Raw genomic sequence first — 26,560 nt, forward strand, 5'->3', positions numbered from 1 at the left:
TTTGAAACATCCAGCTGCCAGGACCCAACCCTTCCCAGGGTGGCACTTGGCACTGCCAGTTCCCAGGGCCTGACCATGCCTGGTGACAGGGGGACCCTGAGGGCTCTGTGGAGCGGCCATCTGCAAATAGGTGTGGCAGGGCTCAAATGGTTGCTAAATTGCTGAGTCTCCAGTTTGGTCCCAGGAGAGATTGGACTGGGGATCCTGGAGGATTGCAGGAACCCCAGTTAGGAGTGCAAAGAATGAAGCAATTGTTCATTATTTAACACAGATAAAAGACCTCTCCTCAGGAGCCTGTGACAGCACTTGGTGCCATGATGGCCCCCTTCCCTTGTGACACCTGAAGAGTCATTGCTTGGCCAGCATTCATCTCATCATGGGGCAGGGTCAGCTCCTGCTGCTGCCCTCAACATGCCAACTCCCCATTGGACTTCTTTCCCGCTTTTTCCTTCAGTAATAGGATAATAATTAGGAGAGCCCTTACAATACCATCCCTTTCCAAAGGAAATGTTTCTGTCCTGCTTTTTGAAGAAAGATTCACCACACCAAGGATAAGTGAACTATGACATAGCTTCCAGAGACAGCAAGCAGGCAAATCTGAGCATCAAACCACACCACACACAGGGTTTTCAGACTGATCTGAAACTTATCTCTAATTATTCAAGGAAAGTCTACAACTCCACCCACACTGCACAGAAATAAAGTGCTATCTGTGTGCAATAAAAAGTTAAATAGCACTGAACTGGAAGGAGAGAAGTGCGATGGCCTTTGTAACAGAAAACCGGTTTTACTTACAAAGCAAGAGCTCACAAAGACCCTGCAAGTGCCCCCTAATATCCTCCGAAAGCCTCTCAGCACATCCCAGAAAATCTGAAACAGATCTGCTCCTGGCAACTCATGGTGACCCTTTATTTGGAAACAAAGCTGAAAAGGGAGAGATCAAGCACTTGCACAGCCCCCCTAACAACCCCTCTTCTCCACGCCAGCTGGACAGCTGCCCAGGAGCAGGCCTGGGGCGTCTTGGGGGGACCTGGAACACAGTTTCGAAAAATTTTAGCAGCCGCTGCCCTCAACATGGCGGCGGCATAAAGGCGCGGACGGGGCAGGGAGCCGCGCGCATGCGCCAGGAGGCTGCGCGGCGTGCGACTCCCGCCAAGGCAGCAGGGGGTAGTGCCCGTGCGTCAGCCGGCCAGCTGAAGTGCCGCGGGGCAGCCCGCTGCGTGCAGTACTGCGCATGCGCGGGGCCCCCTGCCCGCAGTGCCCAGAGCGCGCGTGCCCGACTGCAGCCACCGTCTCTGGTGACGTCAGCGCGGGCGCCCCGCGCTGTGCGCGCTCTCCCGCCCCGCGGTTTTCCCGCGGCTCAGCGCGCGGTTTCTCGCAGTCAGTCCCGGAGCGGGGGCGGGTACCGCGCTCCGTCTCGGTCCCTCTCGCCTTGCCCGGGTGCCGGTTCCCAGCCCCTCTGCGGGCCGCGCCGTTTCTGTGGCAACGCCCGGAAGGGGCGTTCCGAGGCGGCCTCGGGGTCGGAAATGACGCTGCGTCTGGCGCGGAGGCGGTGGAGCCGGGCCGGAGCCATGTCAGCGGGTGGCGGAGGGCAGCGCGACGCTGGGGCCGCTGGCGGGTGAGGCTGGGCCGCGGGCGCCCCCGATGCCGGCGCTCCCGCAGGGCCGCGGGCTGGAAGGCGGCCGGGGCTGAGGTTTCTCTCTTTTCCAGGCGCCGCAGTAAGTGGGACCAGCCCGGCCCGGCCCCCGCCTTCCTTCTCCCCGGCACGGCGCCGCTGCCCGGGCGCCCCTTCCCCGGTGGCGGAGATGGGGGCTCCGCTGTGGCGGGCTCGGAGAGTTCCGCTGCCCCCTCGGGAGCGCTGGATGCGGCCGCGGCCGTGGCCGCGAAAATCAACGCGATGTTAATGGCCAAAGGGAAGCTCAAGCCGGCGCCCAACACGGCGGACAAGGTGGGTGCCAGGACGGGGGGGGGCAGGAGGGACCGCCAGACCCGGAGGTAATGGACGAGGGTGGGTGTCACTGTTTTCTGGAGACCTGTGAATAGCTGTCAGTGAGGGGGGAAATGGTGGAGGTTTGTGTCACAAAGTAGATAGAACAAAAAGCAGTCAGAAAACTATTTTTAAAATTTTTTGCAGAATAAGAGAAAACAGTGGCATAGCTGTGAGTTCAGTCCTGCTGCTCTTCCATAAGGCTTAACCAAAGCGATCTGTAGGAAGATGGTAAACTGCTTTCTTAAGTATTTTCTAAGTAATGCAGCTGATGTAAAAATCTGCTGTGTAAAACAGCGAGTTTAAAATAGGAAACCAAATTATTTTTATGCTTAAACAAGTAGTCAGTAGGAGATGTATGTGCAAGTTCCAAACAATTTGGTTAGCTTCTGGTCAGCCCTGAAGTGGTCAGGCAGTTGGACTAGATGATTGTTGTAGGTCTCTTCCAACTGAACTTTTCTATTCTAAAGCAAGTGTAGATTAAAGCTTGTTTTTGAACTTTGGCAAGAGGAATAACCCTGCTTTTTTGTGTGTTATTAACATATGCTAGAGCCAAGTTTAGAAGGATGTTTCAAGTTTCCTTCCGAACTTGTTCACATACAAAGTTAACAAGAAGAGTATGTTTTCACAGTGTATCATCTTTTTCACCTGCATAATATTGGTGGGAGTGCCAGTTATGTTCTAAGAGTTTGCCCTTTGAGGTAGCATCAAAATGAACATTGGATTTAATTGTCATTGGATTTAGTCACAGATAATACAAGAAAGAGTGGCAAATGTACCCTGATGCATATTGACCATAATTGGTTTTCTGCAGGTTCTGTATATGAAATTAACATTTCAGTCTTTTTAATACTTGATGTCTAGTAATGTTTATTTGATTGTTACTATCAGCAGTCCCAGGTGGTTTTACACATTGCTGCATGAGGGTGCCTGCTTCTCAATACTTAGCATCCACCTGAGGATGTTAGATTTTCACCGTTGAAGAACATGTGGCTTGGTTTCAGGTAGCCTCCATAGTCATACCAGATGGAAGTAAAGTCTATTCACTGACTGGCAGTTTGAGACGCTTGAAAACTGGAAGATACTGTGATGTCTCATTCTTCCATTTATGTGTTTTCCATAAGCTGTGGTGGCATTCTGGCATTCTGGTGACAAATTGTATTGCTGTGGGAACCACTTAACCAATTAATTAATTTGCAAACAGGATTGGGTTTTTTACTGCATATGTTGCTTTTGTTAGGAAATGTTCAGTGATGGTATTTCCAGAGTAATTAACTCTGATGGCACTTCAGATTGTGAGTGAATGGAAATTAAGGAACCTGCAGGAGGTTAATGAACGTACTCTTTTTAAAAAAAGTGTGGAAGGAATAAGGAAACAGAATGCATGTACAATGCATTAGACTTATGTCCCTCTATAGGTGCCATCTGGCTCTCATGCAAGTGACATGCTTCATGTGATATTTACGAGTGGATGGATACCTTTTGGATGTTACTGGAAGGTTCTCTTTTTTTATAGAGTCTTGTTTTATGCTTATGTCCTCAAAAGCATTTCAGATTTTTTGGAAGGATGTACTATCTGACTCTATGTGTGGAAAAAGCTGTAAGGTCTTTGTTGTAACTCCAACTCTTCTGTCATATCTTCTGAATCTGTTTGTGATTCTGTGGCTTTTTCTTTCTTAGCACTTAGATGCTGACACAAAATACTGTCCCCTTGTTTTAAAAAAAGAACGGAGCGGGGAAGTGTAGTCCTAGTGTGGATTAGTTTAGATCTTGGACAGAAATTCTGTGTCTGTGTAAGGGGAGTTGAGAGAAGTAGTCTCACAGATTTCTGTCAGAGATGCCAATTCACCTGTAAAATGCCTTGCATTCCCTTTGAGCAACTTTACTGATTAATTATAAATCTGTTTATAGAACATAAACAGTAATTACTTATTAAAGTGTTATTAGGTAGTAGATATAATGCGCTTTTTGGTAATATTTGTAAAGCTTTTGGATTCAACAGCTGAAAGGGGAGAATGAAAAGGATATTCACCTCTAGAGTACTAGGGTCAATTCGTTCGTTACATCATTTATATTTGCTTTCTAACCTCTGGTCTTTTGCAACGGTTGTCTTTGAAGCTGCAGGCTCTGGGAAAAGGTCCGGCTACAAGTAAAAGCAAAGATGACCTTGTGGTGGCAGAGGTAGAAATCAATGATGTGCCCCTCACATGCAGAAACCTGCTGACAAGAGGACAGACTCAGGATGAGGTATGTTCAGGATCTATGTCTGATTTTTTTAGGCTCGGCAGCACATTTATAGCTGTTTGTAAAGTTAAAAGAGCTTGCAATAAACTATATTCAGTGGTTGTTTCTTCTTTTTACAAAACTTGTGTGTTCTGAAACAATTTGTTCAGTAGTTTCTTGGTTTGTGCAATAAAATGCTATATGATTAGGTAAGGTAGCATAGCCAGGATCCTTTAGCAGGCACCATTTATTGTCCTACCAATTTATTAATAGACTTCTGGTCTTTTCATGCCACAACATAGCTTGAACCAATTCAATTTCTTTGTGTGTGCTTTATTTATTGGTAAACTTGTCACTGGATTTTTTTAAATTGTTTGCAGATAAGCCGACTGAGTGGAGCAGCTGTCTCTACTCGAGGGAGATTTATGACTGCAGAAGAGAAAGCAAAAGTGGGACCCGGGTTTGTATTTCTTTTTTAGGGTTTTTTGCCTTTTTTCCTCATTGGGTGGCTAAGTGGTGCGGTATTTGTTTTGTTTTTCATGAGTAGTGTCACATTTGTGTGCCAGAGCAAATTGACTATTCAGTGTTTCAAATATGTTTACCCTTATGATAGTACTGACTGCATAGCTGCTTTCCTACCTGCTTAATATTGATAGGATGAAATAAAAACCAAACTAACCACAAATGTGACAGATCAGACTGTGCTGACCTTATTTTGACTGAATGGTAGACTGGATCTCTTGTGCATTTCGCTGACAATGGGCAACATTCTGATTACAGAGAGAGCTAATGTTTCATAGACCTGGTGCTTTTAGTTAGTTAACATTTCACGTGGACAAGCAAATTAAAGTTTTCATTGGTATAACTTGAATAAGTTGTCATGTAAGTAACTTCTGAATCTTCTCAGTTTTCAGTGTGAAGCTTTGCTTACTGAGCACTTCAATATTCAATGAGTGTATATTTACTTCCTTATTTGAAGAGTACTTAAAATCTTTGTGGATGATTTCATGTGTCTAGATGACTGTAATACAATAATCTAGTCAATCTAATTATATGTTCTCTGTGGGTTTAACAGACTATTTGACATTTCCTTTTCAGAGATCGTCCATTGTATCTTCATGTCCAGGGTCAGACACGGGAATTGGTTGACAGTAAGTGTACAAAGCATTCATCTTTTCCTCTCATTACTTGTGATAAAGGGGTTAGGATCTGTATGGATTTGTACTATAAATATCTTGGTGTTGATAACAGACCCCATTTAAACATTGATGTTTGGTAGTTCTGAGCAGAGATCTTAAGGTGCTGTGTACTGCATTAGTCATGAAACTAAAACTTTTGATAGACTACAAGGAAGGTGGGATGGGGTAGGTGGGATTCCTAGGCAGGTACAGCTCTTATGTATGAGTTTACTCACTGATAATATGTGGAGATCCCAGTACAATAGGTGTATGACAGGGAGACCTTCCCTTTAATATACAAGTATGGACATTTCTGTGAAATACCTACATTTCCATGAGAAGCACAAAACTTCTGTCTTGCCTATGCCTGCTGGAAAAAAAAGGAAAACTGTGAACTGTTCAGGTGTTCATTTGTTCTGTGTATCAGTTCGCAGGCTTGCCTTCAGTTGTCTTTTGAAACTTGAAGCTGCCCACTTCTACCTACCTTGATTTCCACAGCCAATAAGTAATTTTTCATATGTTAGTTTGCTCATTTGCGCAGATGTAAATTCTATGCAGGGTTAGTAGATGTTTCTAGTATTTGCAAAAATGTGTGGGCTAAAACTGCCCACCTGCATACACGTTATGTATAATGCCTAAGCATTACCAGGATGGGAACAGAGAAAGAACCCTGATGCTCGTTGCCATCCTCTGTTACCAATCCCAGAATGCTAATAATGGGCCCTGCTGTCAGATGCGATCTTTATGCCTGTAGATCTGGTGTCACAGCATATGGGAAAGTAACCTAGTAATTTCATTATTTGTTTAATCTGAGCAGTTGTCAAGGGCTGAAATACAAATGAATTTTATACTGTCAACTAGGAGCTGTTAATCGAATTAAAGAGATAATTACTAATGGAGTAGTAAAAGCAGCCACAGGTTCTAGTCCAACGTTCAACGGAGCTACAGTTACTGTCTATCACCAGCCAGCCCCTATTACTCAGTTGTCTCCAGCAGTTGGCCAAAAACCTCCATTCCAGTCAGGGGTGAGTAATGCATTTACGTGAATTTCATTGAATATCACTGGTTATAAGATTTACCTATTACAAAATATACATGTGCTGTGCTATTTATTAAAAAAAAAAAAAAACACAAAACAAAATACCACCTCAAAAAAAAAACCTTGCATGTTGTGAAAACTGGAGGACTAATCAGACTGAGTCTGAAGAGTAAGACTCAGATGACAGTAGCCTCCTAAAAGAAAAGGGATGGAGAGAGCAGTCCTACTTACAGAAAAGCAAAGGGCTGACTGTGCCATCTGACACTTAACTGTTCCGACTGTCATAATTTCTGGCCTCCAGTGAAAAGAACATTCTAATTCTTAGAGTGAAATAATATTTTACTGTTACATTTACAGATGCATTATGTTCAGGACAAGTTATTTGTTGGTCTGGAACATGCTGTACCTACATTTAATGTGAAGGAGAAGGTGGAAGGGCCTGGTTGCTCCTACTTGCAGCACATTCAAATTGAAACGGGTGCCAAAGTCTTTCTTCGTGGGAAGGGCTCAGGTTGCATAGAACCGGCATCAGGCAGAGAAGCTTTTGAACCCATGTACATATATATCAGGTATGAGTGTTTTTTTTTTTTTTTTTGTTTTGTTTTGTGGTTTTTTTTTTTTTTTTTTTAAATTCCCAGTGAGCAGTCATGAATGTAGCTTAATGTTTAATCAATATGGGGTATTCTTAATTCTGATTGACTTAATGCAAATGAAATAGCTTTTGAACCTAACTTTTTTTTTTAATAAAGATCTCTCTAAAGTGATAATGATATCAACCATATGATGATGTGGTATAAAGTGATACTCAACCATAAGGTAGTGCTTTTATTGGGAACACAGTAAAACTGTGTTCTTTTTGGTCTTGGATTGCTATGTTGGGTTTTAAGGGAAGAATACAAAATGCATTGACCAGTCAAGTCAGTGTTCTGTGCTCAATTCTTGCAGTATTTGGACTAACTTGAATTTTCATATAGAAAATAAATACTCTTTGCTTTCATTCACAATTGTGCTAAATAGCTGAAGAGCTGCTAGAGTCCTGTTGAGGTGATTGGCCGCTCATTAAATGGATGAGATCTTACAGCAGGTTGCTGATGAAAGAAGTACCTCCCAAATTTGGCAGAAACATTTGTGCTTATGAGGGGTTTGTTTGTATATCTTTTCAGTCACCCAAAGCCAGAAGGTTTGGCAGCTGCTAAAAAGCTGTGTGAGAATCTATTGCAAACTGTAAGTAGCTCTTACAAATACGAGATTTCAGAGCCTGTTTTAGTTTAAGCATGTGCCTGGCTAATGATTTTTTTTTTTTTTTTATGCTCTTGAGAAAACTGTCCATGTGTTCTGGCTTGCTAATAGATCTTTCCTTTTAAGTACCTCTGTTTAATTTTTGTAAAGTGAATAAACATTTCTCAGGATGGAGCTGTAATAGTGGAATTTGGGGGGAAAGGCAAATGCTTCCTGAACAGAACCTGAGGGTGGGGCCAGGGCGTTGTCTGACTATGCAAACATAAAGGAATCCTGCTCTTTTTTTTTGATTGCTGTAGTTTCCCTTGCTTTACCTTTAAATGTTGTCCAAAGCCATGCTGTCTGCTTTCTGTTTCCTAAAGTGATTGTGGTACCAAAAAAATTTTAGAAAAGTCTCTCACTTGTACACACAGAGTATGAATTTCTTATCTTTTCTTACATGAATGCAAAAAGAGTAAAATTCCGTGAGACATCTTTCTGTTAGTATTGGTAATTCAGTATGGGTTACAAATTCTCTTGAAAATACATGGAAGCTTTTAGATTTATTGAGCATTTTGTCTCTACTGAAGTAATTAGTTTGCCACTCTTTCCTGTGAAATATCATCCTATATTTTACACAAATCTGCCAGAGACCAGCAGGATTAGTGGGATGTTCAGTGGGATTCTGGTCAGTGGGTTTTTGTTTACAGTTTTTGTTTGTATTATTGCTGTCTTTGCGCATAATACGTACTGTAATCAAAGTCCCAATACAGTTTTATGGGGATATGTGGTAAGATGTCTTTTACCTGCAAAATGTTAATATAGTTTATTGTCTAATCTTTGAAAATTTTTTGTAGGTTCATGCTGAATACTCCCGATTCGTGAATCAGATAACCACTGCAGTACCCTTAGCAGGTAAATGTTAGCAATAATGAGGTCTTTAGAGTTGAATTCTGTGGAGCTATACTTAGTTAGTTTTGTGCAATTTATTAACCTGTGGAGGTCTAAATCCTTCAATTGAAAAGGAGCCAGCTTCTTTTACATCTGGTAATTAAATTTGGTATTTTTGTGACTAACTGAATTGAAGATGACCCTTTTTTCCCCTTTCTCTCACCAGGCTTTACACAGCCTGCCGCTTTAAATAGCGTACCTTCCCAGCCGTCGTATTACCCTTCCAATGGATATCAGTCTGGTTATCCTGTTGTTCCCCCTCCTCAACAACCAGTTCAGCCACCATATGGTGTACCAGGCATAGTACCACCAGCAGTGCCATTGGCACCTGGAGTCTTAACAACGCTACCTACAGGAGTTCCGCCTGTGCCAACACAGTATCCAATATCTCAAGTACAACCTCCAGCCAGCACTGGCCAGGTACTGCCACAGATTAATTATTTGCCCTCTAGTTATCTATTTACGAAGCTGTTTCTTTGCTAACAATGAAATAATTAAAGTAGTTCAAGATGGAGAATTCTTCTTAAGGGCTTTTTTTTTTTTTAATGCTATTGCTTTGCTGATGCTTCTGTCTAAGCCACTAAATTGTTGGTATGGCTGCTTCATACTGCAGTTTTCATATCATAGCCACCTGTTAACATAAGGATATTTGCAGGAGATAGTCACTCATTTATGAAAAGCATTATCACTGGCTGTGATACAGCTATGTAGGTACAATGAGTTTGAGTTACAGATGGTGAAGAGTTTGAGGTGGGAGCATTCTAAAACTGAAATACCTGTTTTATCTTTAAGTTGTGAATTTCCTTCTAGCTTCTCTTAGGTTCTGCAAAGGGAAACTAGTTGTGTGTTCTGCTCGTATGTATGAAACTGCATTGAATTAATACTTTATATGCATATTAACAAATTGTCTTGTGTTTTGTTTTCAACTTCTGTATGCCAGAGTCCACTGAGCAGTCCTTTTCTTCCTGCTGCCCCAGTAAAAACAACCATGCCAACTGGTACACAGCCACAAGTCCAACCCCATCCCCAAGGTCAAAAGAGACGCTTCACTGAGGAACTACCAGATGAGAGAGAGTCAGGACTACTGGGATACCAGGTGGAATAAAATCAGCAATTTTACTTCATTCACCAAAATGCAACTTGGCTGGAGAGAGATTTTTGTTAGCATAGTTTATCTGGCAAAAGTTAGGCAAGATCTTTGGCAGATGGCAGCAATTCTTACAAAAATTGTAACAATTGTTACAACCATTGTTACAAAAATTGAGACCATGCTGTTGTCTCTTTGAGTTGATGCACTATTCTTAAACTGTGACTTCATTCATTGGCAGCCTGCTTTCCATACCCTCAGTCTTTTGTGAAGTGGTGCATTTAGGTCAAAGAGATGACAGTAGCATGATACTGGTTAGTTAAAGGGAGATGATTTGGGCTTTTGTTTGTTTTTTTTTTGTGGGTCTTTTGGGTGGACTTGTTTGAGGGGTGGGAGAGGAACATGGTAATAACTTCCAGATTTTCCCATTTACCTTTCTTGCAGGTTGCACTTGAGAAGATTTCAAGAAGCCTAGCTTTAAGAGACTGATTTTAATTTTTTTAGATAGCAAATGTTAAACAGTTGGTTTTGATGGAAATAATTTTGAGTTCTTCAGACTTGTATGTGAGAAAAGGGAGTTTCTGCAAATGCTTCTCTGATACACCCCTGCTCACAGGCAAAAACCCTTAATAAAAGCTTTTCCCAGGGACAATAAGGAACTGCCTATATGTTAGAACTAATATTAATATCTCAAGCAGAATTTACTGTGGCATGAGGTCTATAGAGTTTTCAGAATTAGCTGATTGAGTAGGTTGTAAGTTGATCCATGAACTAAGCAACTATCTTTACTGTCTTGAACTACGGAAAAGGTGGAGTAGGTGGTGAGGTGTCTTCCATATTGGTGCTCAGGTGTGTTTCTTACTATGTTACCCTCAATATTTTTAGGAGAAAGCATTTTGTTTAACAATGGCGATTAGTAGTTTCTTCTGCTAGTTGGAAATATGCTCTGAAAAGTTGGGTTTCCTATCATTATCATTAAGGAGCTATAGCTTATGTTGTAGTTGTAGATTTGCTAATGCCGTGTGTTTTTCTGCTCATAGCATGGACCCATTCATATGACTAATTTAGGTACAGGCTTCTCCAGTCAGAGTGAAATCGATGGAGCCGGGTCGAAGCCAGCAAGTTCCTCAGGAAAGGAGAGAGAGAGGGACAGGTGAGTGATGAAGAAATTATGTTCAGGTCTCTTCTGTTTCTGATGGAAAGCATATTTCAGCGATGATTTGGGTTTCATGTTCTTTTCTGTGACTTGGGGGTTGAGGAGGTTGTTCTTTTTGTTGTAGGTGATTTTTTTTTTTTTTTTTTTTAAGGAGGAAGGACGCAAGGGTTACCTTTTCATGCTACATAATGAAAATAGCTTAGTTTCCACTCCTCCCTAAGGCTGTATGCTCTTACTTTGTCTGTGTTTTGCTACTTTGTCAGCTTCTTGAGATAATAGGATATGATTGTGAAATAGGTTAGCACTTAAACTTGAAACAACTCCAGTTTTAAAAGAAATCTGAAAAAAAGTTGTGAACTTGGAATTTTGCAGCCTGAAGTTTCAGGGAAATATTTACTTGATAGTCCATTTTGTTTTCTGGCCATTATGAAATGCATCAAGGGTATTGGTAACATTTTCTATGTTCTCCATCTTGTATATAGTCCTAAACTCAGTATAGCTGTTTGAAGTCATCAGGCATCACTATTCTTCCTTATGCACTTCAGTGCATTGAGCCACAAAACTGTTGGGTTTGCACTTTATTTCATAGCATCATAGCATGGTTTGAGTTGGAAGGGACCTTTAAAGATCATCTAGGCCACCCCCTCTGCTGTAGGGAGAGACATCTACTAGATCAGGTTGCTCAAAGCCCTGTCTAACCTGACCTTGAACCCTTCCAGGGAGGGGGCAGTCACAGGTTCTCTGGAAACTCAGTGTCTCATCACCATTCAGAAAATAACTTCTTATCTAATCTAAATCTGCCCTCCTTTAGTTTAAAACCATTACCCCTTGTCCTGTCATTACAGGCCTTGGTAAAAAGTCTCCATCTTCTAAACCCTGTTTAGGTATTGAAAGGCTGCAATAATGTCTTTCCAGAGCCTTTTCTTCTCCAGGCTGAGCAACCCCAACTCTCAGCCTTTCCTCACAGGAGAGATGTTTCAGCCCTCAGATCATTTTTGTGGCCTCCTCTCGACCTGCTCCAGCAGGTCCCTGTCTTGTGCTGGGGACCCCAGAGCTGGATGCAGTGTTTGGGTGGGGTCTCAAGAGCAGAGCAGAGAAAGAGAATTGATTCCCTCAACCTGCTGTACACACTTCTTTCAATGCAGCCCAGGATATGATTGGCTTTCTGGGCTGTAAACATGTGTTGCCAGCTCATGTCCAGTTTTTCATCCACCAGCATTCCCAACTCCTCCACAGGGCTGCTCTCAGTGCCTTCATCCTCCATCCTGTGTTGATACTGGGAGTTGCTCTAACCCAGGTGCAGGACCTTGCACTTGACCTTGTTGGACTTCATGAGGCTTGCATTGGCCCGCTTCTCAAGCCTGTCAAGGTTCCTCTGGATGGCATCCCTTTCCTCTAATGTATAGATTGCACCACTCAGCTTGGTGTCATCTGCAGCCTTGCTGAGGGTGCACTCAATCCCACTGTCTCTGTCAGGAATGAAGACATTAAATAGCATTGGTCCCAGTACGGACCCTTGAGGGACACCACTTTTTACTGGTTTCCACTTGGACATTGAGCTGTTGACTATAACTCTTTGGACATCGCCATCCAGCCAATTGCTTACCCATCTAATAGTCCATCCATCAAATCCATTTCTCTTTGATTTAGAGGTAAGAATGTTGGGGGGGGGACCGTATTGAAGGCCTTACAGAAGTCCAGGTGGGTGACATCAGTTGCTCTTCCCCTGTCAACTGATGCAGTCACTGTATTGTAGAAGGCCACTAGATTAGCCAGGCAATTAAAAGTTAAACTCCTTAGGTCAAGGTCTGAGTTATAAATTTGTTAATTTGTTTGCTATTACCTTTGAGACTTTGCTTGTTGTAAAAAAAGAAAAAATAAAGGCTTGCATTGGTTTAAATAGGCAGTTGATGCCTCCGCCAGCTTTTCCTGTCACTGGGATGAAATCAGAACCTGAAGAAAGAAATGGTGCTGGGTCCTTACCAGGCAACCATGGTGAGTGCAATGAATAAAATATACTTGTAAGTCAGGTTTCCTTTCCCAAATGAGTTTGTGCTGGTCTTAACATTTGTTTAAATGGGTGATTTTTTTTTTTTTTCCTTCCTGTTCTTTATACCACATTAAGTGAAAAGCGGGTTGCATTGCACTGCTCTAAAACACATTCTATGTGATTATATACACATGATGCTTCTCTTACAACTTTAATAAATATCTGTATTAGGACAGTGTAATTATGTGAAGGACTAAAGATTGGGTATTTTTGACCCATCAGTCAGCCAGGGCACAGAATTTTATAGGATTGTTTTGTAACATAGATATGGTGTGGCTTTACATTGTGAACAGCTATCTCTAGAGGCACTAAGGAGTATCGGTGGGAGTAATGGTTCAGGTGTGTATTTACAGACATGAGTTATGTCTGCAAACAACAGAAGTGCTGTCAGATTTCATCCTTTCATAGGGCTGTCAAACATCAAGTATTTGCAACTTGGTAAAACACGTAATCATTTTAACTCTCCTAGCAGTTTGGGCCTTTCAGGTCTGCAGGTACATCATGTTAGCCTGTTTAACCTTAGTTTTTCTGCAGTTTTGGTCCCAGAGATTGCTCTACTGTTAGCTTTCTTTTGAACAAAGTTTCTACTTTTCTTTACGTATTTATCTCTTTAACGGTGAAATTGACATCACTTAGACCCATTTGCTAACTTTACCTTTTTTGTGTGTTTCTTTCTTCTTTCTCTGTTCTCTTACATGGTTCTGATGGATCACATGTGCTGTTGCTGGTGCTGTTTCGTGTGGCCTTCGACCTTGGATGACCATTGGCCTTGTGACCTCAAAATGGTGTCCAACTAACAATTTGCAATTAACGTCTTTTTTTATTAACTCGTTTTTGGGCATTTTATCTTTTTATTTTTCCTTCTTGTGGGTTGGGGGGGTTGTTTTGTTTTCCCCTCCTAGATCATCAAGCTAAGAAGATGAAAACTGCAGAAAAGGGCTTTGGATTAGTGGCATATGCTGGAGATTCATCAGATGAAGAGGAGGAACATGGTGGCCATAAAAACGCAAGTACTTTTTCACAGGGATGGAGTTTGGGATACCAGTACCCTTCCTCACAACAGCGAGCAAAACAACAGATGCCATTTTGGATGGCACCATAAAAGCTGCAGAAGAGTTTTCATTCATCTTTTTTTCCCCTCTAGCAATAATGCATGTATATTACAGAATGAACTTTGCAAATACACATTGTTTTTACATTTGCAGAAGCTAAAGATTGAGTATTCCCCCTTGAAAGGGCTCCATTATTTTTAAAATCCTTATTTCTGCAGTGAATTTGTCAAAAAAAAGAAAAAAAAAAAAAAGTACTCTGACAGGGCTAGTCCCTTATACAATAGGGGAAGTACTGTTAAGAGAAACTAGGGAAGCCTGTCAGTCTGCGTTTCCCATTTTTCCAGGATAATTAAAATGGAAAGTCAGTCATGCTGACTTCATTCTACACCTGATGTTTGTATTTTATTGAGTGTTCCTGCTGTTAGCCTGTGCTTGCAGTCCTGTTGAGCTAATGGTGACCCTGGCTTCAATGTTTGGACTTTCAACAAAGGAAAGGAATATACAGTAGTTCTGAAAAACTTGAGGATCACATTTTCTAAAACTCTTAATTTGTTTTTACTTCAAGCATCTCCTGTAACTCAACACTGTTTTTTATTTAAAATGTGGTTTTACTAACCCCACAACTTCTCGTTCTAGCCAGATGTCGGGGCGGGGGGATGCTCGGTTTTTTGGATGGGTTCATCTTGCTGCTAATCCCCACGTGCACACGGCGCTGTAGCACTGGTACTTAATCTTCTCTGATCACCCCTGGATTTGTTCCCATTCAGCAGTTCAGACGGGACTCCTTCTCATGAGGTTCGCCCCCATCTCTTAACTCATTCACTCACTTGATTCTACCCCCTTCTGTTCCATGGTGATTTAACAAAGAAAAGGCAAGCAGCAGCCAGGTCGACGTGGCGCCCGTGACCGGAGCGCAGGCCTTGCTCTTGCCTTGAAGCCCAGAAGTGGAACCTGGGACTAAGTTGTTGGATTGTTATGGACATGTGCTGCAACACAGGCTCTCTTGGTGGGGCAGACTATTGCAGAAAGAACTCTTGTGTGGAGTGACGCGTGAGACTGCTCTGAGGTGCTGGTCGGCTTTTGAAGTGGGAGAAATAGTTTTAAAAATGGGTGTGCGTGTTGTGGCTGCACCACTGAAAGACCTTGATGGCTCACTTGTACAAACGTTGTCTTTACTATGTGTTGTAAATAATGAGAACCATACTTTCATTATAAATAAATGTATAAATATTCTGCTTCTCGGTGCTTTTTTTTTTGTGGGGGTGAGGGGATTTTGGCGGGACTCGGGGCGCCGTAGCGGTTTGCGGGGGGGTGGGCGGTGGCGGCGGCCTGCGTTGGCCCCGCCGGGCCGCCGTCCGAGGCCCGCCCCCTCCGCGCGGCGCGAGCCGCCGCCGGAGCAAGCGCCGCCATTTTGGTGGCCGGCGCGGAGAAGCCCGGCAGTGAGGAGGGGGGAGCGGGCTGGCGGCGGGGCAGAGCCGCGCGAGGGGCCGCCGCTGCTAACGCTCTTTTCTCCTCTTCAGCGGCGGCTTCTTCGACTCGGAGAAGATGGATTCTGGAGCCCGGCCGGGCGGCGGCATCGCTGCGGGGCAGTCCCGCGAGTACAAGCTGGTGATGCTGGGCGCCGGGGGCGTCGGCAAGAGCGGTGCGTACGGCGGGGTCGGGGCGGGGGGGGCGGCCCTGCAGACCCCCCTCTCCTGCCGCGGGCAGGGCCGCAGCTTTCCCCTCAGCTGCGCGGAGCGGCCCGGGGGGCTCCGCAGGGACCCGCCGGTGGTTGGAGCGCCGGAGGGCTCGGCTCGGCAGCTGCCAGACAAGGTTCTTCACCAAAACAAGCCGGTTTCGGGCGTTATTCCGCCCCCCCGGGATGTCTCGGGAGCGCGGTGTGTCATCATCTTCCGCGTTTTGGCTGTGTCCAGCTTTGTTTCTGAAACTCGTAACGGAGTGCCTTATTCAGGACAAGGGCATTGTTTCTGAGTTATTTAATCTGTTTCACCTACCGTGTTTATTTCAAGTCTCGCACCGAGTATGGTTTTATGTTTTAGCTGTTAGTGAAATAATGTGCAAAGCGTGTTGTGAACTGAATGCTGAAGCGGCAGATATGTACTGAGACTTGTGCAATTGTATCTCTGCTTTTTGTTTTCAGCCATGACCATGCAGTTCATCAGTCACCGGTTTCCAGAGGATCATGATCCCACAATTGGTAAGAAAAATCTCTCTTTTTCTCCTTGCTGTTCACTCCCTTTTTTAGCAGGTTACGCTGTTGTGGAGTCCATTGCTTTAGAGTACATAATTTAAAAAAAGCTATAAATTTGGCTGTAAATTGAGGGCCTGAGTCTCTTAGATTAAGAGGTATCAAGAGTTCTGAGACTGCTATGGGGACTGGGATACATATCCTGAGTTTTAGATTTTTAAATGGTTTTCCTAGCACATACATTCAGACCATGCACTTCCTATATTTGTTTGTATGTTGGCAGACAAGGATGAAAAACTGCTGATAAATGATTACTAGTTGTCTATTAAAAAAATCTACTCTTCATGCTTTAGATCAGTTCTCTGCTATTAATTTGTCAGGCCAAATTGTGGTCTGTGTGTTAGAAGTTGAGAGGGATGAGAGTGCTTAACAGCTTACTGTATCGCTGTATAACTTTTGCAGCATCCCTAAGAGAAATTTTAACCAAGAGTTATGCTTTCAAAGGAAAAGTGCGAAAACTGGACAGCTGCTTGTTGAAAGTGGACTGTTATAGTGTGGGAGTGCTGACTTAAAGGGGCAGAATATTTATTGTCTTACTTTTAAGAAAATGGCAGTTGGTGGTGGCCAGTTCTTCTCTTGAATCACAAGTATTTTCTGGCTTTGAGAAAAATGTAATGCTCTTACTCTTTCCACTAAGGTGTCCAAAATGAATTTATAGGATGTGGTCACATGTCTGTCAGGAATAGCATGATTTTAGCACGGAGTTGGGAAGATAATACATCACATCAGAACAATTCAAAAATTAATTTGTTGTTAAATGATCAGACTAATGTATTATAGCAATATTATCTAATTAGGTTCTTCAAGTGTAACATTCTCTTTGTAAATTGATGACTAATGAGCACTGCAATTGTATTCCAATTTTGTTCTTTCCAATGTGCCATGAATTCACAGAGGATGCTTATAAAATACGAATACGCATTGATGACGAACCTGCCAATCTGGATATTTTGGATACAGCAGGACAGGTATGTGGGTAATAATATGGGAATTGGGAGGATGTTAGGAGGTCTCTAATGGTCAGGTGTAGATTCAGAAATCCTGTAAAAGTATGCTTGTCTTTCTCTTCCAAATTGTTTTTTGAGCTCTATTATTTCTTCTAAGTGTCATGTTGCGTATAGCATCTGTATCATATTATCTATATTTAGGCAGCCTCAGGTGATACCATAGTTTCATGCACTGCTTTCTCTGTTGCACCTTGCTGTTCGTGATCAACAAGCACTATATATTGGCTGATAAATGTGTTGGTATGATTTCTATAGTGAGGGAAACTTGGTGTTAATCCTGAACATACATACTATCTTGTCCTGTATCTAACAGGGTGAAAAGATAGGTGACCAGCCTGTTTACAGAGTTCCTGTGGAGCTGCTTTTGGAATGCATATTATATTATGTTTCCCATTCTGAGAAAATTAGAAAGTCATTGTATTTGTGCAATTGAACTGTAATTGTCTGTTTCTAGGCAGAATTTACGGCCATGAGAGACCAGTACATGAGGGCTGGCGAGGGATTTATCATCTGTTATTCAATCACAGACCGGCGCAGTTTCCATGAAGTACGTGAGTTCAAACAGCTCATCTATCGTGTTCGACGCACTGATGACACTCCTGTGGTCCTAGTGGGAAATAAATCTGATCTTACACAACTGCGGCAGGTAAATGGCACAAGAGGCCCACATTTGCAAGCTGTTTCTGTTGTAAAATGCAGTAATACAGGAGGTTATGCTCCCTTTCTTAATTTTTTTGCATGTTTACTATATATAATAAATTGAGCAGTAGAGAAGTACTTGTTTAACCTGGAATGTGTTGAATAACTAAATGCCTATAGCAATTACAAAAGTAAAGTCTTCAGGTTGGTGCTTTGGGTTTCAACTGCTCTTGGGCTTTTCTTTTTTTTTAATTCCTGAAAGGCAATACTGTTAATAGAGATGTAGCATTCTGTAAACCACTTGCAGATGCAAGTGTGCTAAGAATGGACACATTAATAATAGAGAACTTGGATAAGAGTGGAAAAAGAGGAAAATTACTTTTAGCTTAAGAAAACAGTAACCATAATTTGTGGGAAAACAGTTTGAAGCAGAGCTTGACTTGAAGGAAATGTACTTTGGAAAAGAAATTCCAAAGGTCTGTTTGTATACATGGAATTAGATGAATTTTCAGTGTTTGTTGTAGTGGGAAAATTCTGGTAGCTATGGTAAAACACCCATGATAAGAGATGTATGGGATGAGGAGCGGGTGTTGCTTTTCTTTTGCCTCGACAAGACTGGGGGGGTTGTTTTGTTTTGGGTTGGGGTTTTTTTTTGGGGGGGAAGGTTTTGCTTAGTTCTGGTAGATAGTGTGGCAAACATAATAGATTTTGACCAGGAGAAGGAAATACTCTTAGCTTACCAAACTAACAGATGCTTGTGTTAGGGCTGAGGACTGCTCACGTTAGGCAACTTCTAGATCAAGCTCCAAGAAAAGACTGCTCTCTCAAAGGACTTCCTTGTTTCATGAATGTTCATAGAATCTCTTGCAGATGATTGCATTGCTAGAGAAGTGGTATATGAAAGAGAAATTAAAAAAAAATGTTTGTAGTGGAAGATTTAGAGATCAGTGGAAACGAGATTTTCTGAAAGTGGGAGGGTGCATGCACAGTTACAAGAGCAAGCAGAACAAGAAATGGTAAATAAATAAACTTTCTAATTTTGGCTTTCTTGACAAGTGTGAACTTTTTTTTTTCAGGTCTCCAAAGAAGAAGGCTCTGCTTTAGCACGAGAATTCAACTGCCCTTTTTTTGAAACTTCAGCTGCATACCGTTATTACATTGATGATGTATTTCATGCTCTTGTGCGAGAAATCCGCAGGAAAGAAAAAGAAGCAGTAATGGCAATGGAAAAAAAATCAAAACCAAAAAGCAGTGTGTGGAAAAGGCTGAAGTCACCCTTTAGAAGGAAGAAGGATTCAGTCACTTGAACAGAGAGAATTCCTCTGCAAAATAAAACCTGTGAACAGCTATTTGTAACCAAAGCAGTTTAGTTGACAACATTTTGACAGCATGTTTTGAACCTGATGGGACTTTTATGAGGGAATGCATAACTTTTACCAATTGTTTTTGTTTAGAGTGATATTCCCTTAATTTTGGATATTTAACTTAAGACACAGTAACAGTTGTACTTTCGTTTGTTCTCATTTTTTAACTGGATCCAGCAAATGTTGCTTGTATGTCATTGGTTACAAGTGCTGATAGGTTTATGTCCCTGCACTTTTGAATGTTTGTCTTCGGTCACTGTGTACTGGAAGCTAAATTGTGTAAAATATTGCTGAAGTTCTACCCACCCTAACTTAATGTTTTTTCCTAGTTGTTTGCACAAGAAAATTTTGCTGCTCTCCGGAACAGTAACCCACATCATTAAAGGTGGCTTGTCAAGGTCGTGCTGAAAAGTAGTTTACAAAGTATATGTCATGACTAACAGCCTTGGCTGTGTATAGATGTCATTGAACAGAGCTGTGCTAGAGTTCTTGTGTTCTCATTGAATAGACTTTTTCCAGGAGAAGCAATGTGGAACATTTGTACAAATTTATGTAAATTATCATTTAATCAGCAGTGTTGTAGGTGGGATTCTAAACAAGTCAGAAAAAGCAAATTATGGTTCCTATGGCAGCTGTAACTTGGCAACAGTGCATGAATATGTAGCATTTTCCTACTGTATATAGCATTTACTGTGTTGCCACAGCATGTGTAAGGTAGCGATGCTGTAGGTGCTGTAGAAACCACAGCTTTGAATTTTCTGTCTTGCTTGTTAAAAATCATAGCTCTAATGGTGCGCTGGCTTATTTATTTACATTCAGTTTTATGTTCTAGTCTTAAAGAAGCCAGTATCTTTGTTAAGTAGAAGTCTTTAACGTGGTCATTTCAAATTATTCTATGATAACTACTTTGTAGAGAAAGCAACTGATACTGAGTTATCTGGGCCCAGAAATAATATCCTTGATACTGTTAAGATTCTTTCAATGCAGCCTTAAAAGTAGAATTGCCGGTGAAGTGGAAGGAAGCAATTAGCTGGGCACAGTGACAGTCCTGGCAGATACATCCCTGACCTTTCATATGCAGGCGGTCCAGGCAGTGCAGGTACAGGTTTTCTTATGCTCAGTAAAGAATTATTTGGTTAAGAAAGTGCTTCTGAGGCAGACCCTCCATACGTAGAGATATTCTTTGCTTTTGAGATGATTTACATATACGTCGGTTATAGAATTTAAATCCAGCAGAGACACAGATGTCTGGTGTTACTCTTGATTTTGTTTTTTAATAATAGAACAAATCATAGGTAACTCAGACATGATTAAAACAAATTTCTCGGAGAACTAAGTGCCTAGAATATTTCAATTTAAGAATGAAACAGCTTAGTAGATTAAATATAGTATAGCTTCTAATATTTTTTTCGATCATCTATGTTAGTAGCTATGTTAAGCTTACTAATCAAAAACCAGATCTGTAATGTCAGTCTTAGTTCAGTCAAAGCTGAAAATTTATATGTAAGAAGATCGGTACAAGAAGTGAGGACAGCAAATACATAAACTTAAGCTTTTTTTCTTGCTAAACTCCTTACTGCTTAAGATACAACTGAAAATTTTCTGCCAGTTGGTTTTAAGAGTATTCTCTTTGTATGCAATTTAAAAAACTTCCAGGGAGAAATTTGGAGGACGGTTACATTTTATTTTGTGGCTGAGCTAAACGTTTAAACTGGTTTCAGTTTCTCACTTCCTTCCAATGCTCCAGTGTTACTCTATACTGGTAATAATCACGTGTATGTTGTTTGAAAAAAGGCTGAGGATAATTCAGGTTGTGTGCATCCTTCAGTAGTTACTGGTTTAGGACTGAAAGCCCTCCTAATCATTCATTATTGGATTAAATGCTGTCTATAACTCGGATAAAAATGCTAGGAAAGCTATCTAGCGGAAAATGTGAGGAGAAGGAGGGGGCAACAGCTGAGAAGTTGCTCTAAAAGCAATTGCTGATTCTGTCATCGTAAAAATTATTTCAGACCAGTCTTCTGGAAACACTGAACAGAGGCCTGATGGTCATTAAAAGTTTTCCCCATGCTTTTCCTTGATACAGTAAGTTAACATAAAATACTGGTCAGCTTCCTATGTTCAAAATTTTCAGATAATATGTAAAGGTAACTTGTTAGTAGTACTGAATGCTGTATGGGACTTTTTTTACCTTGAAATAACTGATGTCTGTGCCTTACATGATTCCTTCAATGCAATTTAAGGGTTTACTAATGCCTTTTGTGAGCCTGTTGCTTATAGAATTACTACATCAGAACAGCAGCAAGCACTTTTTTTTACACAGTGTTATTCAAAAAGAGTTTTATTTTTGTCGTGTATAAATTTGTACACAAAATTATTGTTTTCTTTGACACAATATATAATTTTTAATACAAACATTTGCATTTGATGTTTTAATCTCTGGGGTCTATCGTGAGAGTAGAAGGCCGTTCAGCCTGAGAGTGCTGAAGAATGGGAAAGTTTATGGTGTGTTTGTAAATCAGTTTGGATACTTATCTTACTCAAATGCTTACTAAAATGTTTATCTAAAAAAAAAAGGAGTTAGTAGGTTATGTTTAAGTGGTGCAAAGCTTAAAAAATCTGTGATGGGAGTCTGGTGCCAACTCATTTAAACATGATCTGGACATGTTGCAACCATGTTCCTTCAGCCGTGTGTGCTCTGCCCAAGGCGTGTTGGCTTCCCAAGTGTCAGTTCTGACTGCGGCAATAGCAGCCGCATGAGGTAAGTGTAAATCTGCCCAGATGTGTGAGTGTTGGGGCACTGGCAGAAGTATTCCCTCTGCATTTGCCACTGCTTCAGTTTGTGCATTGGTTGGTTGCATTTTAGTATTTTGTACTAGTAGAAAGCAGCTGGGTTCAGACTCCTTTGGGTCTTTGGTATAGTTGTTTATTTTTCTTTTAAGGTATTTATACTATTGCCAAACTTGCAGTGTAACTCTCCCTTTATGACTGAGGAAAGGCTGCTGTTGTCACTTGTCGGGTTAGAGAGGATCTCTCCTTGTAGGACTGGATGGATGACGATCTAGGGGTAGAGGCACGGAGTGTCTTCACTCTGGGCACAGCAGAAATAAGAAATGCCTCTCAGCGCATTCACCAGGCATTTGGAGGCAACTTCCCCAACTGCCATCTCTTGTAACCATGTCTTGTAAGAATTGTCTCAGTGTTGGTGACACAGAGCTCTGTTTCACAGACTAGTTAGGAACTCTTACCACGTGTTCTCAGGGCTTCCCAGTGACTCACCTGCTGTGAAGTGTCACCTTGCTCATGCTCCTTTTGGTTTTTATCCTTTTTCAGAGTTGACAACACTCCTTCTTCCAGGACAGACTTGCTTAACAGTCACAGGTGAGATACAAAATACCCAAATACAGTTCACCAGCTGTTTCACCCCCTTACCTACTTAATCCTTTGATCCACACTGAAGTTCTGAAACACAACTACCTCTGTTATTTACTATGGATTGGGCCGATTTATCCAAAGTCAGTGTGTTAAAGTGAATTCAGTGATAGGTTGCAGTTTTTCAGTAAGTTTGCTATGTCCCTGTTGTGTTCTCCATAAATACAGGAAACATAATTTAGACCAAAAGAAAAGGCTATTCTTGCATCTTTTTTGGCTACATAGCTTTCAAATGTAGATCAAACCAAATTACTTTGCAGACATTAATACTAAAAATTCGTAAGTATGTAGGTACTGTTGTAACATCTAGAGATGAATTAGCGGAAAACCTCCACCTTGTTAGAAGCAGGTGATGAAGAGCCTAATTTTTAGGTTTCTCCCTAGAAATTTAGAAAGTGTTTCAGCTGTTCCAGTGGTGACACCTTGCTTAAAGGGCATGAATAAATCTGTGGAATGAAAAAATTCCTACCACTGCATTCTTCCAATTCTTTCTCCAGTGTGATTAAGTGCCATTTATCTGTCATCTAAATAGTTACAGGAGTGGGGGTTTTAATATAAAAGCTTACCATAATGAAGACTTTATATCAAAGCCACCTTATGGATCAAAGATGTGGGTACCACTTCGTACTGGTGGTCTGGGTCTCAGAATTCACATGGGTGTCAAATGTATGAGAAAAGAGAACTTTTCAGTATTTCATTTCCTTGAGGCAAGGCTCAAAGGTGTTTAAGGTTGTAATTACCAAGATCTGCCCACAAACAGTGTATCCATCAGGAACAAAGAAACCTCAGCTAAGAAGGGTCTAACACGGTCATAGTCAGTGTGTCTGTGTAGTTGAACAAATTTTGCTATTTACTGTCTGCTTTGAGTGTACTAAGAAAATATTTCATATATTCTGTGGTACTGATACAGATTTACTTTGTGTGATTTTATTACAGGAATGCAGAGCTGTAATGCCTCCTTGCTGTTAATAAAGGTCAGTCTTTTGCTGAGATAAGTTGTTTACAAAAGTGCAAAATCAGTAAAATTTAAAATATGCGGAGGTTAATTACATGTAACAGAACAGTAAAAAAAAAAAACCTGTCAAAATTCCTGCTGAATTAAAGCAGCACCACCTGTGTCACAAGAGTGGAGGAGTGAAACAAAATACTGCATAGAAATCAGATCATTAAGATCTGGGTCATGGGCAGCTTACTGACATGCTGTGTATTTTACACCTGTGTAAATCTGGTTGCAAGTAAACTTAAAAGATTTAAGATGTATGCTTCTGAGTTGTCCTTTGTTCTCCAGAGCAAGCCAGCTATCTTCTCATTTGCGCTTTGCTGCAGCAAATGAGCAAAACTGGAGCACTTCACTTGGTATAGGCTGAGGTCATTCCTTCCAGTCAGTCTGTGCATTAAATTGACGGAAGATGCACAAAACCCATCTGACTTGAATTTGCACGCTTAAGAGCTAAACCACTAGATGGCCTGCAGTGGAGGAACTAGTTACCACTAACTGGGAGGGAAAGGTTAATTCTGACAAATGCTTTCTTTACTAATAATCAGCTTTAAATCCTGCATGTAATTTGCATGCTATATGGAGAAATAAACCCTAGAAATACAGAAAAAATCAGTATTGAGAAACATTACCTCAGGATAACTAAGAAAGGATGAAAATGAAAACAATATAAAGCTTACTACATGGCCTAAAGATAATAGAACATAGTCTCACTAACATTCATGAACCAGTAAAACCAACATTGCCATGTGATCTCAAAGAACACTTGGATGAATTTGCTTTTCTGTTTAGTTTTGGGTTTTTTTTTTTTGCCTTTTGTTTTCCTCTTCTGTATTACAAATAAAGTGTAGCACTTTAAAGACATGATATGAAAAGGTAAAATAGTTCTCTAGAGTCATGTGATCACAATGTTGATTATTTGGAAATACAGATGTTCTCTGTGGAGCATATCAATAATAACAATTTAAAAAAAAATTCTGTAGATTGATGATCCAATTTGACATCGTCTCATATGATTAGATGGTGCTCTGTACAGGCTTACTATTGGATTTTTCTGTCTGGGCTGTGCAGCTCTTGTGTAAGGGCATCCTTCCTATTCAATCCTTTTATACTTTTTCCCCTCACTATTTCTAAACTTATTTTTTTTTCACCAGACCTGTTACTGCTATATTGCTGTACGAAAAAAATTTACTTGACAGCATCAGCTCAGGCTTTGTGCTGTAATGTGTGGTAACACGTTGCTTTTTCTCTCGTCTACACTCCTGATGTTCCTTTCAGAGACCTAAACGTATATTCTAAGGTATGACATACCTATTTCTTTTATTTAAAGAAGATTTTAGTACATAGATCTCAGTGTTGTAATTCATTCTTTTAACAGCATAATACTGTGAGACACTTGGTATTTGCTAGATTTTGCTTTGCTGAACTCCTGTTTGTCTTGTTACATTCATTAGCAGGGAGGAATTAGACAAGCTTTTACATTTTGGCTTTCTGGATGTAACCTGAAGTCTGAATGCTTAAGCTTGAATATTAACATTCTGTTCAGGACCAAGAATCAAGGTGGTGAGTTCCCTGTGATAAGTTGCATTGCTTGTTTAAATTTTTAAAAAGTCAAGGTTATGCAGACTGAATATTCTCCAAATAATTTTGCCTGGTTTTCGTTGTTTTTTGGGTGCAGGTGGATCTAGCCCTTCCCTTGTCCCATCTGAAATTAATGTGTCCTGAGTATGTTCTGACTTAGAACATACCTTACCCTTCTCAGACCAAACGTGCTCAGCATTTCTGTGCTTCCCTACAGCTTCCCTTCAGGAGGGGTAACGTGCTTTCCATGCCCTCATTTATTTTGGGTACACTGATAATATTTTTCTTTCCTGACAGCTGGCTACTTTTATTTAGTGATAGTGGAATGTCCCTAGGTGGCAACTGTGTCCTTTGAGATGACTAATTTCAGGACTGAATGAATTAATGTACTGATATATATGCTGCAACAGGTCCAGTGTCGATGCAGTCTAAAAATTGTCTGTACAGGCCCCTCCATGTTGGGAAGAAGGGTAGAACTGTTGTGCAATATAGTAGGTGTAAAGGGGAGGGTCGTTTAGGGTTTTTTGGGGGGTTGGGGTGGTTTTTTGTTGTTGTTTGGGGTGGCTTGTTTTTTGTTTGTTTTTTTTATTTCATAGCATTGCCTTTTCTTCCACTTCCTTATGTTCTACTTTGTTCTTGGTGTGTTTTTCCTTTCCTGTCCCATTTCCCGTTGGGCCCAATAGAGACAGTATCTCTGAGACCAGGCATTCAGCCACAGCACTTGCAGACGTCCAGGCAGTGTGCTGCCGTGTGCGGGCACGGTGATTTTCCGCTGCTGTAGGCTCTGAGAGGGACTAGCTTGGCTTTAAATAGTCACTGGAGACAACTTTTCAAGTTTCAACAATAACAGTGTTAACACTGGGACCCTGTGATCTGTCTGACATGGTGGAATGGCTGGTTGAATGCTCACGATCCAGTTCTTGCATTTTAATGAAGGTGAAATAAGGGTGCTTTGAAGCCCCTTGGAGGGGACCTGTCTGATGGCAGCTTCTTCCCTCTTAGCACAATCCCCCATCTTTGGGGCTCGGAAAGGAGACAGAACTATGCCTGACTCTGCCTGCTCAAAGGAAATACCAAAAGGGCACTGATCCAGGGTCTGCCATCAAAAGTGAATCTCATTGCTGTGGCAACGTGACTCGCTTTTACCAGGAATTAGGTGAGGCAGAAGCTGTTGGAGGAGTAGAGACCCAATTGTGCTGAAAGCAGCACAAAATCCTGCTGGTTTAAATGGCACCAGCACCTGGACCCAAGGAAGGTGGGAAGAGAGTCAGAGCTGAGCTTCCATGCTCTCCACAAAACCATTTCTCTTTTCATGGTTTGTCAAACCCATTCTGTTTGCTTTTTTTTTTTT

General features: G+C 41.4%; 2 protein-coding genes and 1 non-coding gene across 5 annotated transcripts; all 3 read left to right on the top strand.

The window, feature by feature from the left end:
* Positions 1 to 1,266: 1,266 nt before the first annotated feature.
* On the top strand, positions 1,267 to 15,174 carry KHDC4 (KH domain containing 4, pre-mRNA splicing factor). Of its 3 annotated transcripts, none has more exons than XM_042785209.1 (14): positions 1,267 to 1,618; positions 1,711 to 1,948; positions 4,106 to 4,234; positions 4,591 to 4,670; positions 5,309 to 5,361; positions 6,250 to 6,413; positions 6,785 to 6,996; positions 7,591 to 7,651; positions 8,503 to 8,560; positions 8,763 to 9,016; positions 9,537 to 9,692; positions 10,724 to 10,836; positions 12,743 to 12,834; positions 13,792 to 15,174. In XM_042785209.1, the coding sequence occupies exons 1-14, from the start codon at positions 1,527 to 1,529 to the stop codon at positions 13,989 to 13,991; spliced, it is 1,902 nt and encodes a 633-aa protein (XP_042641143.1). In that variant the 5' UTR covers positions 1,267 to 1,526; the 3' UTR covers positions 13,992 to 15,174. The 3 variants fall into 3 exon arrangements, 2 of the variants coding, with proteins under 2 accessions (XP_042641143.1, XP_042641144.1); XR_006164660.1 differs by having other exon boundaries at positions 1,471 to 1,618; positions 10,752 to 10,836; positions 13,792 to 13,816; XM_042785210.1 differs by having other exon boundaries at positions 1,471 to 1,618; positions 10,752 to 10,836; positions 12,743 to 15,174.
* On the top strand, positions 6,566 to 6,694 carry LOC116959842. The gene has a single exon (XR_004406054.1).
* Positions 15,175 to 15,333: 159 nt separating the features above from the next.
* Positions 15,334 to 19,988, top strand: RIT1 (Ras like without CAAX 1). Its single transcript, XM_042785375.1, has 6 exons — positions 15,334 to 15,380; positions 15,462 to 15,583; positions 16,082 to 16,138; positions 17,084 to 17,157; positions 17,651 to 17,842; positions 18,912 to 19,988. Exons 2-6 carry the CDS (start codon positions 15,487 to 15,489, stop codon positions 19,140 to 19,142), a joined length of 651 nt encoding a protein of 216 aa, XP_042641309.1. The 5' UTR covers positions 15,334 to 15,380; positions 15,462 to 15,486; the 3' UTR covers positions 19,143 to 19,988.
* Positions 19,989 to 26,560: the final 6,572 nt, after the last annotated feature.

Source organism: Tyto alba, unplaced genomic scaffold (genome assembly GCF_018691265.1).
Source record: "Tyto alba isolate M040663 unplaced genomic scaffold, T.alba_DEE_v4.0 Super-Scaffold_8, whole genome shotgun sequence".
NCBI classification, from domain to species: Eukaryota; Metazoa; Chordata; class Aves; order Strigiformes; family Tytonidae; genus Tyto; species Tyto alba.